The following is a 15,360-nucleotide window of genomic DNA, read 5'->3' as shown; positions in this document are numbered from 1 at the left end:
TGCCAAGGGTCCAGAGCTGGTCCACAGTTCCACGACTGGGGCGAAAACCGCATTGCTCCTCCTGAATCCGGGGTTCAACAATCCGGCGGACCCTCCTCTCTAGTACCCCCGAATAGACCTTACCAGGGAGGCTGAGGAGTGTGATCCCCCTGTAGTTGGAACATACCCTCCGGTCCCCCTTTAAAAAGAGGGACCACCACCCCAGTCTGCCAGTCCAAGGGCACTGCCCCCGATGTCCACGCAATGTTGCAGAGTCGTGTCAGCCATGACAGCCCCACAACATCCAGGGCCTCGTCCACCCCCGGGGCCCTGCCACCGAGGAGCTTTTTGACCACCTCGGTAACCTCAGCCCCAGAGATAGAGGAGCCCACCCCCGAGTCCCCAGGCCCTGCTTCCCCAACGGAAGGCGTGTCGGTGGGATTGAGGAGGTCTTCGAAGTATTCCTTCCACCAATCCACAACGTCTCGAGTCGAGGTCAGCAGCGCCCCGTCGCCACCATACACAGTGTTGACGGAGCACCGCTTCCCCCTCCTGAGACGCCGGATGGTGGTCCAGAACCTCTTCGAAGCCATCCAGAAGTCGTTTTCCATGGCCTCGCCGAACTCCTCCCACGCCCAGGTTTTCGCCTCAGCGACCGCCGCCGCCGCGCTCCACTTGGGCCTGTCGGTACCTGTCTGCTGCCTCCGGGGTCCCACAGGCCAAGAAGGCCCGATAGGACTCCTTCTTCAGCTTGACGCACCCCTTACCGCCGTTGTCCACCAGCGGGATCGGGTGTTGCCGCCCCGACAGGCACCGACCACCTTACGGCCACAGCACCGGTCGGCCACCTCAGCAATGGAGGCACGGAACACGGCCCACTCGGACTCAATGTCCCCAGCCTCCCCGGGGACATGGTCGAAGCTCTTCCGGAGGTGGGAGTTGAAGCTCCTTCTGATGGGAGACTCTCTGCCAGACGTTCCCAGCAGACCCTCACAATGCGTTTGGGTCTGCCAGGTCTGACCGGCGTCCTCCCCCACCATCGGAGCCAACTCACCACCAGGTGGTGATCGGTTGACAGCTCCGCCCCCTCTCTTCACCCGAGTGTCCAAGACATACGGCCGCAAGTCCAACGATACGACTACAAAGTCGATCATTGAACTGCGGCCTAGGGTGTCCTGATGCCAAGTGCGCATATGGACACCCTTATGCTTGAACATGGTGTTCGTTATGGACAATCTGTGGCGAGCACAGAAGTCCAATAACAAAACACCACTCGGGTTCAGATCGGGGGGCCATTCCTCCCGATCACGTCCCTCCAGGTCTCACTGTCGTTGCCAACGTGAGCGTTGAAGTCCCCCAGCAGAACGAGGGAGTCCCCAGAAGGAGCACTCTCCAGCACCCCCTCTAAGGACTCCAAAAAGGGTGGATACTCTGAACTGCTGTTTGGACCATAGGCACAAACAACAGTCAGGATCCGTCCCCCAACCGAAGGCGGAGGGAGGCTACCCTCTCATTCACCGGCATAAACTCCAACATACAGGCACCGAGCCAGGGGGCAATAAGTATTGCCACCCCTGCCCGGCGCCTCTCACCAGTGGCAACTCCAGAGTGGAAGAGAGTCCATCCCCTCTCGAGAAGACTGGTTCCAGAGCCCAAGCCATGCGTCGAGGTGAGGCCGACTATATCTAGTCGGAACTTCTCAACCTCGCGCACCAGCTCAGGCTCCTTCCCCACCAGAGAGGGGACATTCCACGTCCCCAGAGCTAGCTTCTGCAGCCGAGATCGGACCGCCAAGGTCCCCGCCTTCGGCTGCCGCCCAGCTCACATTGCACCCGACCCCTACGGCCCCTCCTACGGGTGGTGAGCCCACGGGAAGGAGGTCCCATGTCACCTCTTCGGGCTGTGCCCGGCCGGGCCCCATGGGTAAAAGCCCAGCCACCAGGCGCTTGCCATCGAGCCCCACCCCCAGTCCTGGCTCCAGGGGGGGGGGGGGGGGCGGTGACGGTGACCCGCGTCCGGGCGAGGGGAACTCCGGACCATTGATTGTCATCATCATAGGGGTCTTGTGAGCTACACTTTGTCTGGTCCCTCCCCTAGGACCTGTTTGCCATGGGTGACCCTACCAGGGGCATGAAGCCTCCGACAACTGAGCTCCTAGGATCACTGGGACACGCAAACCCCTCCACCACGATAAGGTGGTAGCTCAGGGAGGGGTATTATATAATTAATTCTGCATAAACATAGTCTTTATGCGGCACCCTGGTGTCTGAAGTGTTAAAGTGTTGACTCATGAATAATAATTTTCGAGTCCAACCGGGGACCTCTGCTACATCTCTTTCACCTCATTTATTTTCTCTGTCTGTCACATCAACAGAATAAAATCCCTAATGAAAGATGCTTTTCAAATGCTGCTGCAAATGTGGGTCACGTTAGGTAAAGTGAAAGTCCGTCATCTCCCTGTTGGTTAGTTTGAGCTCCTAACAGCTGTTGCTGTTGATGCAGTTTGTCCGGGCTCAGAACATGCTGTCATCAATTGTGAGAATTTTCTTTTCCCCTTGACATATGAAATCATTTTGCCACGCACATGTTTTTGAGGCTTTGCTTTGAAAATTAAAACCTCTTTTATAGCTGGCATATGCCGAAAGTTGGCAGTCATGACCCAACGACATAGCAGTGGTTCTAATTGAGGTTAACCTCCTGAACTCTGATTTTCTCCTTAACTTTTCCATTAAGTAGCTTTAAAGTTTAGACAATCAAATGAATACCATTAACCTGCAACTGAAGAGGCAGCATTACTTAATACATTACTTAATATCTACACCCTGTAATTATTCAAACCATATTAAGATTCTGATGATCACATGTGACATCTCTTTATTTTTGTGTCATTATTAACACGTCAGCCACACCAATAAAACACACTGACTTTGACTTTGAAAGAAAGAGTGAAAGAGCACCACATAGAACAAACCATCAACAGATCAGTATAATGGAAGATGACATAATGGAATTAAACTATAAATTTTGCCAAGCGGATATGGTACTTCTTTAGGTTTGTACCTAAAACCAGATTTAAAGGAGCACTACAGTTATTTATTATTGTGCATCTATAAAGTTAGAGGACTCACAAGAGACACATTAAGAGTGTGTTTTTGAAGACATACTTCACCACAAAATAATTATTTGTATCAATATCAATTACTCACCCAGCGTTGTGTTGACTTTGTGAAGAAAGCAAACAAAGAATCCAAAAACAGCAAACAGTTAACAAGAGCAAAACTACATCAAAAAATCTGTTAACAAACTCTCACACAACTTATTTAGTATCACCCAAAGTCTCATTTATGCACTTGTGCACTCTGTACTTCCCAGACACGTGCAATTTTGCTAAAACATTTTGGTATAAAACACTTCCCAAAACAAGTCACAATTGCATTTGAACTCTGCACAGTGGAATGCACTGGCTCGTCCAGGACTTGGATTATACTCCACACACTGTTAGAGTTTATAAATGAAAGATTTAATGTAGTTTTTTTGCTAAACAGCTACATTCACTTCAAGTTTTCATAGTTTTTGGATTCTTTGTTCACCATTGAGGCAAGAAAAACCTTTCAACTCACCTGCAACCTTTCCTCACAAATTCAGTCTAAGACAGAGTGAGTCATTTCAACACAATTAATCATTTTGTGGGTTAGGTATTCCTTTAAACATCTCACTCCCAGTTTGTACAACAGGCTTTCACCAGGGTTGTTTATGACAAGAAAACTGGATGATGTTAGAGCAGAATTTTTATATTTTTTATTCAAAAAATCACGTAATTGATTGAAAGGAGTACCTGGAGTATCACAGCCCATCACAGTGAGTGACATCACATTACAACAGAGACATGGCAACAAACAGGAACAATGAGGGGAAATCCCCTTATTGTTTACATCTGGCTGCAGTTGGCACTCTATGCTCAAGTAAATGAAAACAAACTTGGATGTAATCACCGAAAAGGCGCAGTTAGCACTAAAATGAGAACACATGTCCTTCGAAATAGGTGCTGACAGTCCACAGAGGGGCCGGCACAGGTGCACACACAGCCTACAGCCTGGGACATTGTTTGTCTGTTTGCAGTCAATTACTGCTGTCTGCTGTGTATGATTAAAAACGATAAAGTCGAATCATCTACTTATAATGAACACAGCTGATATCAGAGCGCCCATCCTCATCTTGGCCTTAAATGGCATGCAACTTGAAATATTATGTATGAAATATTTGCCATAAATGTGCAGAAGCATGGATGTAAGTTTGATAAAAATTTGATTTAAAAAGATTGACAACAAAAATTTTGTGCTGTTTCTTTATTTCGTAGGCAAAAGATAATAAACAACTGCTTTCACTCCTCATGACAACATGAACTGATTTTGCTGCTTTTTGATGCCTTCTCTCTTCATCTCTTCTCTCCTGCAGGTGCAAAGTTCCCCATCAAGTGGACCGCCCCCGAGGCTGCGCTCTACGGGAAGTTCACCATTAAGTCGGACGTGTGGTCGTTCGGCATCCTGCTGACAGAGCTGGTCACTAAGGGTCGGGTGCCTTACCCAGGTGAGGAGGGTGAAGGTTAAAGAGACCACAGAGGATCCGCCCGGGGCCTTCACCTCGAGCCACTTGGGACACGTCTGTAAAGTTGCCTGATAAGAAGAGCCCTCTCCTGCGTGAAACACACACAGCTTTCTCTATGACAACAGGCCCCTCATGCTGTTTATGGGAGTAAAAGGTCCTTTAATGCTTGGCTAACCTTTGTTTCCCTGCCAGAATGTGAGACAACCCTTAATTACCGCTGCTCGCCTGTGGGACAACTGGATTTCAGACAGAGAGTAAAACAGAGAGCGAGAGGGAGGCGGGGCTTGGCCGAGGCACAGAGTGTACTCAGAGTGCAGCTCCACACGGGGAGGGGAACACATGTCTGTCCAGATGGGGCTGGTGGGCTGCCTGTGCTTCAGGGAGAGGGTGAGGGAGGTTAGCACGCTATGAGCTGAGGGAGCAGCGGCATGCTAACAGATGTGTTAGCGGCCCTCTGAGGCCGTCTGTGGGTCGCTGACAGGGGTGAGTGGTAGACAGCCAAACTTGTGTACTCTTTACTCTGTTTTTTACTCAAGTATAAGAAGTCAAAATGACTTTTTTGTATGTGTGTGGTCAAATTTATATTTTTAATACAGGATGTGAGTATATTAACAAAATTAACCTCAACATGCATGTGTAATATTGAATATATGGTATTACATTTATTTATTGTCTAACAAAGGAGTCTTATTTGTCCCTCCTACCTTCCCCTGTCCAACCTAAAAACAGCCCCATCATGACTGTAAAATGAAAAAGTACATAAATGAAAGAACAAACTTTATATATATATATATATATATATATATATATATATATATACCTGTAAATATAATAAAATAAGATAATATAAAATAGTAATAAAGCAAAAATTAAGATTGAAAAATGGTGAAGAAAATGAATGATAAATCCATAGCATTATATATACCAGTTGTTAAAGTAATAATAAATAGTAATAAACAAAAATAAAATAAAATAATAATAATTAATTTAAATTAGTCATCAAGACTGAAAAATAGAAAAATAAATAAATGAAAAAAAACATGTCCTCATATATACCTGTAAATAAAGAAAAAAAATTTAAAAATCAAAAAAACTGAACGAGTATGCAAAAGCCGTAAGAGTGAAAAAACTACATTAACAATACCCCAAGCAAGTACAAAAAGTTGTTAATGTGCATGTAATGGAGTAAATGCAGTGCTTACCTCTGGTTCTTAATGATTTTGGGCTCCTGTTTTGGACCAAAGAGAAAAATTAGAAATGAGCTGCTCGTCTCAATTAAAAAGCCTCTGCGGATTCAAGAGAAAACGTTGGTACCAGCGCGATTCTGTTTGTGTTGAAGGTAACCAAGGCTGAATCAAAGCAGCAGGTCTCCATGGAGCTGTCATACTGATCTGCTTAAGAGCCCCTGGTGCACTCACTCACCTTCTGTTTTGTCTCCAGGCATGAACAACCGCGAGGTGCTGGAGCAGGTGGAGCGAGGCTACAGGATGCCGTGTCCCCAGGACTGTCCCATCTCGCTGCACGAGCTGATGCTGCAGTGCTGGAAGAAGGACGCCGAAGAGCGGCCCACCTTCGAGTACCTGCAAGCCTTCTTGGAGGACTACTTCACAGCCACCGAGCCTCAGTACCAGCCCGGGGACAACCTCTAGACCCCTCCCCCGCTTGGGGGTCGGCTCAGGGCTGGGGCAGGACTGGCCCAATCAGTGCTGTTACAAAACTCTGGAGCCTTCCCAGCCAAGCCTTTATTTTAGGGATCTGTACAGCTTCCTCAGCTCAACCTGAGCATTTCAGTTCCACCACCAACCCCTAAAAACAAAACCCTCGGTCTCAGACACGCCCCCCCCAGTGTCTGAACTCTGCTGATGCGATAAGTGGGGAAGTTCGGGAGGTGGGATGGAGGATGGACGGAGTCAGCTGGGGTTGAGTTAATGCAATGTATTCAATGTAAATAAGAAAGGCTTGTTTTAGTTTATTTGTTTGCTTTAAGATTTTATTTTCTCCTGCACAAAATAATAATAATGATAAAAATGACAAAGGAAGAGAACCATTTCAGACGAGCACCTGAGCAGGCACAGTTAATCTGTTCGTGTATTATACTGTAGCTCCTGTATTACCTTTTAAGAGATTGAGTGGACCCTTCACTTAGTACCCCCTACTTCGTGCACTGTTGTCAGTGCAAGTCAACATGGAGTTTTTAAGATGTCAGTTAGAGATATTCCTAAAGAGAGAAAAGCAAATTTCTTGAATACTAGTACTGAAGTTTCTTACTAATGAACTCAGGAGCTTCGGTAGTAATCAACAGAGGAGGGTTAGCAGGGGTCTCACTCTCTCTGTGTATCGTGAGACAAGAATTAGATCGTTGCCAAACCGCACCATCCCTCCACCCTGCTGGGAGACTACTGCAGGAGTTCAGTGCCAGACAGTTGGTAAGAGTCCACCAGCAACATGGATGTATAAAAAGAAATGGATAAAACATTGGAGGTGTTATGAAAGTTGCTCTTTGGCGGATAAAGCCGAAAAAGCCCGATATCGGGGTATAAAAGTACCCAGATCTTCCACATTGTGGAGCCCATAAAGCAAATGCTCTAAAGGCTGCCGAGCGGTCGACTTCCAGTTTAGCACTCTGCTAACTTGAATGGAGACAAAAAGTGATGTAATCCTTTAATCGTCCAGACATTCAAAATATTATTGCACCAGTGGATCAAGTTTTGATTGCAAAACAAGTCATTTAACAGTTGTTGTGACGCTCAAAAAAATGCTTCCACAGCTTTCACTTTGCAAGTCTATGGAAAAAAATTTTTTTACGTGACAAACCGAAATTTGTAATTTCAAATTGACTACAAAGCATGGCGCTGTTTCTGAGGGCTTTGCTAGCACACGCAGTGACAGGGCTAACTTTCAGCATCACACAGCTAATGTTACCTAATAGTTGTTCACAGGTTCAACGACAGAGTCAAGCTTTTTTCGGTGTCTGTGCGGGTTTTTTGGCGTCAGATGTTAGTCACTTCTGTGTTAGCTTGTGCTAACAGGCAGATATTGAACTTTAGTGTTCACTAAGAGGAGGCTAGCACTGAGAACAATCCTTCAGTTTAGCAGGTCCCGTTACGGTTGCTAACGTAGAATTGGACAGTAGCTGTTCAAGGGAGGGACTAAGCGAAGGGTCATTTGGAAGCCTCCATATATATTTTTTCTCATTTTTCATAATGTGTAAAAAAAAAAAAAGCCCCAGATTATTGCTCTATTCTTGACTTTTCAGTCGGTAGTATTGCAGAGGCTTCTTCGGACGAGCATGACGCAGTCCATCAGCCTTTTGTTACGTTTTCTTGCACCCTCTCGAAGCTTCCTCAGAGCGCTCGTTGTCAGGCTGCTGCTGTACGAAACAAGGTTCTTTTACAGATGATATATGTCACATTTTTTTGTAAATTACAGTCGAGCGTGTAAGGATTTTGAACATATCCCTCCTCGCTTAGAATTTTGAGAAAACTTGGGTGGAAAATATTTCTGTCTTTCTGCCGCGAGTGTTGTTTTTGTTAAGGTGGACGAAAGAAAGTTTGAGTTAATTTAAGAAGAGAGTATGTATGTCTTATTTGAGCTGTCATCCAAGGCCGCTCCCAGTCAGCACAATTATTTTTCGGGGAAGTTCGGTGCAGACGGTGGCGTTTTCCTCATGTCCTGCACGTCCTCCCCTTGAGCGCTGACCTGCAGCTGAACCTGGACCACCTCACCTCCAGAGTTATTTCTTCTTTTATGTTTTACTGACATGGTTATATTCTATCAGTATTTGAGTCTTTGGGTTTTACAGAGTATGTTTTTATTTAACCCTTTTAAGTGATCCTTTAAGAGTCAGGTATACTGTATGTTCAGAGGAGGCCTGGGATTTCAAGGTTTGAAATGTCAAAGAAATCCACTGAACTGAAAATGAATTGCACCCGGCCTTGTTCTGATCCTAATGCAGACGGTTTCGTGGCCAATGGAAACCCCTCATTTTTCAGTTGTACAGCTAAATGGTTTTAAGTGTCGCTAACTTCCCTCCTTTATATCTTTTAATTTCCATTTTTTAACATAACTTGTTTTTGTTAATTCAGTGATTTGGAGTTTGAAATTCAGAAAAGAACAATAAACATTTTACACTCTTTCCACGACATTTTCCTTTCCGCATGCCACTGTTTGTATGCTTAAACTGTCACATGATTGTTCAACATGTTCTCATCCCGGCTCGTCACATGGTGCTGCTCTGTCACTGACCTTTCACCTCTACTATGACGTCTCAGGCATTCTCCTGTGTCAGCTGTTGATGCTCTGGACTCCTGCACTTAAGTCAGTTGTTTGTGGGACCTATCCACCTCCTCTCCCTCCCTCCCCATCAGCACACTCGCGCTCCTTATATTACGTAGTTAGCGACAGCGTTATTATTGATGCTGTGCTTCAGCTTTCATGTGCACACGACCGGTTCCATCTGGCTTTGTTCTCAAGCGACTACGCCTGTGCAAACTGCATCCAGACACACCTGGTGCCGGCCACCAGCGTGTAATAACAACACTATCGTTCTGTCCGAGCACGTTCTCATCTGACACCATCCAGCCGCGTCTCAATTGGACACGGAAGGTGGTTTTTTGGTGTCACACTAGTACGCCGAAACCACTGACAGAGCGGACGTATTTGACAAGTTCGGAGTGAGAATGGGCTGTACTGTTCTGTGTGTGTGTAAAAGACAATACCAGTTTAACTGTAATATTAATTTATGCCGATGGATCTCCTCTTTGTATCCACTTATCAGATTTACTAAAAGCAAATATTCAAAGGTTTTTTTACTATCTCAAAAGCCTGGAGGGGATCTCTGTGTGTGTGTGTGTGTGTGTGTGTGTGTGTGTGTGTGTGTGTGTGTGTGTGTGTGTGTGTGTGTGTGTGTGTGTGTGTGTGTGTGTGTGTGTGTGTGTGTGTGTGTGTGTGTGTGTGTGTGTCCGCAGCTGATCTTCGAACTACTGGACCCATCGGCCTATATGCTCCTGGACCTCTCATGGTTGCAGGGATTTTGGTGAAACTTGTTCTATCGACTGTTCTATACTCTTCACTCCTCCTTTATTTCCCATTTTTTTATTATCTTCTTTTTAAATCATGACAAAAATAATCAATGAGCAACTCGTTCCACAAATAAGAATAAGAAAATTGGTAGATGTAGAAAATTATTATTATTATTATTATTTATTATTATTAAAGGTAGGAAGAATTGAGAAAGAAAAAATAAGAAAAAAGTTAAGGAATGATATATAATAATGATACATCAAAAATATCTTAGAGTTAGACATTTTAAGTTACTTTTTCCAGTCATTTTTTTTTTTGTTTTCAGTTATTTGCTTATACTTCTTACTAATTTCGTGGATTTTTTTTTAGGTCATTTCTCCTCTAATTGCTCTTTGCCTCCTTCCAATGTTTTTGAAAGAAATCATGCCAGTTTGCTCAAGGTTCAAAGGGTTAATTATATGAATTACACCTGCGCCTTATGACATCTCATACGTTCCTCTGTGCCAACAGGCGGGTGGTGTGTCCTGCAGCACTACAAGTTCAATAGTGTGGAGGTGTGAAGCGCCTGCTCCGTGTGAGGTGAAGCGTCTGCAGAGAGACGGAGAACAGGTGCCAAGTAGACACAGAGCTCAACACCACAGTCACAATAAAGCCTGCAGGAGAAACCATTGTAGGAACCTCTTTTTCACCCTTTTCTACTTATTTTTCAAGTTTTGGCACCCGTTTTGTCCTGCTGTGGAATGCTTTAGTCTCTACACACTGTGGTCCTTGTTACCTAACCTGATCCCTCACAGGCTTCCCACAAAGCCACTTACGTTACTGATTAACGCAACCAACCTGGAAATACTGTTACTTAGAGCTTCAGTGATAATGATTAACTGTCATTTATTAAATAATTGCTAACTAATTTGATGATCGATTAATTGTTTTTAGTTTTTTTTTTAAATTGTCTTTGGCAACTTTTTCAAGTGCTTTATCAGGAAAAGCACAGGTAAAACTAACTGAATGATGGCTTAAGTTTCATCTCAGTGTCCAAGTCACCTAAGCCAAGCCAGTGAGCCACAGTGCACAAGGTTACGGTACTGGTATACCTAAATCGAATGCAGCCATTATTTATTTTATTACACCTGTGTCTGACAAATCTATGTTTGTATGAGAAAGGTCGATTGTAGTCTGTGTTTGTGCTCTGCTGTCTGATCTCTGGATCAATGGTGGCTGGAGGCATAAAGAGCGTGCTAATATCCCACGAAAGAGAGTTTGCTCAGGTCAAAGTTTACCCACCACCTCTGCAGCACAACAGCCGCTGTTGGGGGTTTTTCGTCGTGACGTCAAAACTCATTGGTCCAAGAGACACTTCATGTCCCTGTCTCTCTCCCCTTTGGTAAATCACATCCTCTGCACCGTCCTCCAACTTCTTCCTGCTGTTAACTCTTTGAAACCTGCTGTGATGTCACTTTTCCTGTGCTGCTTTCACACACCTTTTGCAAGTATTTAAACCCCTGAACACTGAGCAAATTGGTGTGATTGTTAATTAAAAAAAAAAAAAACATTAGGAAATAAATAAATAGGCAACTTGGTAAGAAATGTTTCACAAACTGCAAGAGAAAATATTGTATTTAAAAACTACAGAAAACATGTCTACAGGGGAAAAAAGGAAAAAAATAAGGAAAGACTATATTTAAAGCTAATTATCATAATTAAAATCATATTATGGAATTATTATAATTTTAAATCATGTTTTCAGGTAATTTCATTTTGGGTTTTTTTTTCAAACTTTTTATTTTATTTTTTACAAATTAATTTTCTTTTACTTTTCACTAATTTCTTGCTGTTTTGGGGGCAGTTTCTTGTTTCTTCTTGTTGTTGGTCTAGCCCTCTTCCCATGTTTTTGGAAGAAATCAAGCTAATTTTCTTGGGTTTTTCCAAACTGGATTTCTGGACAAAAACATTTCTCAAGACTTTTAACCTTACCTCCTGTGTATCTTAACTGCTGAATGGATTCTAAGCTGATCCGTTGTTGTTATCTTTTATTTCAACTACTGTTATCACATGTATTTCATGACACCCTGTCAATTCTGCTTTTTTTATACCTTGATAAACACAAGACTAATCTTTTTTTTTTTAACTTCTAGCTGCACCTATCCTGTGGAAAAAGACACACCTGTGTCCTTAGGAAAAAAATCGATTCTCAGATCAATAAAGTGACAGTGAGCTTCCTAGACGCTCTATTTAAACAAATGAGTTTGAACTTTGGGACACAAATCATTACCATAACTTCTCTTTATAGAAATATGCAAAATCCAGATAGCTCAAAAGATTTGTCATTCATAATTTAGTTTTATTTTGTGCAATCAGTAATTGGCATCAGATTGTTTGCATCATTTAGGAAGAACTGAATGATCTGCAGGTCAGGTGATGTGACTCCCTCCTCCTGAAGCTTTATAGGAGCAGCTGAAGCTGTCTCATCCATCCCTCCTCATATCACTGATCGCCTCATCCTTGTGGAGACATAACCAGCTTGTATCCACCTCTGTGGAAGAAGTCACGTCTGTATGACACCTTGACAGCAACACAGACCACAGCACGGAGGATCTATAGACAACAGGTATGTCTGATTTTTATCCTCTGTGATACTGACCACTGATATTTTCCCCCAGTTACACATATTAACATGTATCAGTATCAGAGTATTGTTAATTCACTGTGGAAGGATAAAAGCATTCAGGAATTATTTCTAGTTTTCCTTAACTTTAGTTCAACTTCGGCGCTAAATCAATAAAACTGCAACACAAATGTAAGACACAAAGCTTCCCTAATTATTGTTTTTAATGTGTAATGGTTCATTATTTATCATTTTTCATTTTGGTGATATTTGCATTCACATTACCTTAAAGTGCAACAGTTCAAAGATCATTGAAAACCATGCCAATTTCGCCTTAATATCTAAAGTAGCTAAAGCAATAAAAGCTCTAAACAGAAAAAAAAGCTCTAATCTGTGTTATAGCCTCTCACCAGTATTTGTCTACTGTTCTCTTCATCTCCTCCTCCTCTCTAATGGCTTTATTGCAGGTATTAGCATGTGAGTGGATTGCCTGGCAGCGAGTGAACCATGGAGGGAGCCAGTGTCGCCATCTTCGTCACAGTGCAGAAGATTTACTACCCTCTCCTTTGTGTCATGGGTATTCCAGGTTTGTATCTTGTCATCTTGTTTGGCTGTCCAAGAAGATCTATACAATTGGCACAATTTCAAGGTGGGCATCCAAGATTAGCATCCAATGGCTCACGTTCTGTTCCTGAGTTATGACATTGAATAGTCTGTAAGGTGTTTTTGCAGAATTATGATGTCACACTGTAGTTAACTATGACCTCTCGGATACGAAATCATCACTTCAATATTTTATGTTATATATATATATATATATATATATAGTGAGGTCACAGTGACATTTGATCACTAAAATCTAATCAGTTCATCGTAGAGTCCAAGTGGATGTTTGTGCCAAATCTCAAGAACTTCCCTCAAGGTGTAATTGACATATTGCATTCACAAGAATGAGATGGATAAGGCCATGGTGACTTACTTTTGACCACCGAAATATAATTATTTCATCCTTGAGTCCAAGTGGACGTTTGGCACAAACATTCAGCAAGATCATCTGCACAAATGAACACCACTTTTTGGAATTTCGAAGCATAAATGCAAACTTGAAGTAAAGCAAACCTCAGGCTAAAAATGACCTACACTACAGTTGCATGACTGAACGTGGTTACCACAACAAAGCTGTCTTTCATGATGATGTTCTGCAATCTCATTTAGCTCCTTCACAGCAACTGCCTTTTTTAAGACACTCAAAAGCTTAAAAAGTGCGGTAATTACTGATGTATTTTATGTCAGATAACAAAACCTGAAATTCCCTGTGTTGGATGTTTAAATAAGTGACTGATAATCTTATGTGCTATAACAACTTTGTAAAGTGACTACATGTGTTTTTGTGTGCTTTCAGTTGCTGATGTTGCTGCCCCCAAGTGGCCAAAACAAAATTAATGAATGCATTTACAAAGTCATTAGTGGGCTGATAATAAATGAAAGTATGACCAGACAGACAGATGAAACCAGCTGAGTTTCTGTGTTCTGTCTTCCAGCAAACCTCTTCACCTTCTATATGATCTGCTTCCGTAAATGCGGGATGTCCAACACGGCCATCATTTACCTAAGCTGTCTGGCCATCGTGGACACCTTCTACTTGGTGTGGGTGATCCTTATTGACCTGACCCTCACCTTTTGGATACTGCAGCCCTTTTGGCACTCCAATCCCTGGTGTGGCATCCTGGGATTCCTGCAGTACGGATCGCTCTACAGCTCCTCCTGGATCGTAGTGGTGTTCACCATCGAGCGCTACCTCGTTCTTCGCAGCACAGCAGCCAAGCAGCACTTCTCTCAGGCCTGGGTCACTAAATTGACTTGTGTGGGTATCGTCCTGGTGTCACATCTTGTCTCTGTGCCGGTGAGCTGGATCAACATTGTTAGTGATGTCAACTTTACTGTGGGCGAGGAGAATGTGACGCTGCCCAGGTGTCATTATCGCGATGAGGCCTACTCTACTGTTATAGTGTGGATAACAACCTTCCTCTCAGGGGGGGTTCCCATTGTGTTGGTCATTATCTTCAACTACCTCATCGGTTACCATCTGTGCCGCGCAAGAAACCTCTTCACCAAGGAAGAGCGTCGAGTCATGCATGGGCGGAGCACCAGGGGCATGTTGAGGAGGACCATCCTGCTGCTGGGAACGGTCTCTGTGGCCTTCGTTGTCCTCAGCCTGCCCCGCTTTGTCACATACTGCATCCTGAGGACCAAGTATAACAACGAGGACTTCAACAGGAATGACTACAGCATCCCCATCAATGTGGCCGGAGACTTGGCCAACATGCTGCAGAACCTCAACTCCACCACCAACTTCCTGCTCTACTGCATGGTCAGCCGGCGCTTCCGGCAAGAGCTGCTCCATGTAGTGACTTGTAATGCGAAGGCACTTGAGCTGGGCTCTGTCCTCACCCACACCACCATGAAAGTGTTCTCAGTGGTCGATCATAAGGCCTCGCCATCCGACAACCCGGTGACTGTGGTGCTGACCAATCTCAAACTGACAGAGTAGAAAAGATCAGAAGAATGGATTTTAATGGACCAGACTTTGAAAATAATTAAACTTTAAGCATAAATATTCATTCTTGACCCTAAAAATTAAAGTTAGACAAAGGCCCACTCACTTACGAGTTTTTTTCAGGGCTTTCAATTCCATTGTCTTCAACAATGGATACAGACGAAGGTCACATGATGACAACCAGGCATTTCCCACAAAAGTCATTACACACGTCTAAAGTTCTTTTCCATCCCGAATTAGGCTCTATGTTCCCTCAAACCCAAAATTCAGTCATGAACTTCTTTTCCATCTCAAATTAGGCCATGTGTTCCCAAAGCCCTATAATCCTCATGAACATATTCTCTATACCAAAATTAGGTCTCTTATGAACATTTTTTCAATCCCAAATTAGGCTCCATGTTCCCTCATCTTCATGTTCACTTAAAATCAGTGTTGGGGGGGTTAAGCTTTCCTGCATTAAAATCTGTCTACGTGTCTTTTTTTTTTTGCATATGGTGCTTAAAATATTGTAAAAGACAGCCAGACAACCAACCAAACAGACAGAGGCGAGAACTTAACCTGTTTAGCAGAGGTAGACCTACTGATCTGAGGGCTG

General features: G+C 43.6%; 2 protein-coding genes across 4 annotated transcripts in view; both read left to right on the top strand.

Annotated features, from left to right (window-relative positions):
• Nucleotides 1-7,382, top strand: part of fynb (FYN proto-oncogene, Src family tyrosine kinase b) — a 97,905-nt gene extending 90,523 nt beyond the window's left edge. For all 3 annotated transcript variants that reach the window (XM_042503249.1, XM_042503250.1, XM_042503248.1), the window contains 2 exons: nt 4,435-4,566; nt 6,025-7,382. In XM_042503249.1, the coding sequence (XP_042359183.1) occupies nt 4,435-4,566; nt 6,025-6,233 (341 nt within the window). In that variant the 3' untranslated portion in view covers nt 6,234-7,382. The remainder of the gene's footprint in view (nt 1-4,434; nt 4,567-6,024) is intronic.
• Nucleotides 7,383-12,715: 5,333 nt separating this feature from the next.
• On the top strand, nt 12,716-14,759 carry LOC121955890 (probable G-protein coupled receptor 139). Its single transcript, XM_042503974.1, has 2 exons — nt 12,716-12,794; nt 13,750-14,759. The coding sequence occupies exons 1-2, from the start codon at nt 12,716-12,718 to the stop codon at nt 14,757-14,759; spliced, it is 1,089 nt and encodes a 362-aa protein (XP_042359908.1).
• Nucleotides 14,760-15,360: the final 601 nt, after the last annotated feature.

This window comes from Plectropomus leopardus, chromosome 16 (genome assembly GCF_008729295.1).
Source record: "Plectropomus leopardus isolate mb chromosome 16, YSFRI_Pleo_2.0, whole genome shotgun sequence".
Lineage (NCBI taxonomy): Eukaryota > Metazoa > Chordata > Actinopteri > Perciformes > Serranidae > Plectropomus > Plectropomus leopardus.
The sequence above is the reverse complement of the archived record's forward strand: the minus strand, read 5'-3'. Positions and strand labels throughout refer to the sequence as shown.

Excerpts from the sequence above, each read along its gene's own strand:
- LOC121955890 (XM_042503974.1), top strand. The coding sequence starts at position 12,716 with ATGGAGGGAGCCAGTGTCGCCATCTTCGTCACAGTGCAGAAGATTTAC. Across the intron at positions 12,795-13,749 it reads TTGTGTCATGGGTATTCCAG|CAAACCTCTTCACCTTCTAT; the intron begins GTTTGTATCTTG and ends TCTGTCTTCCAG.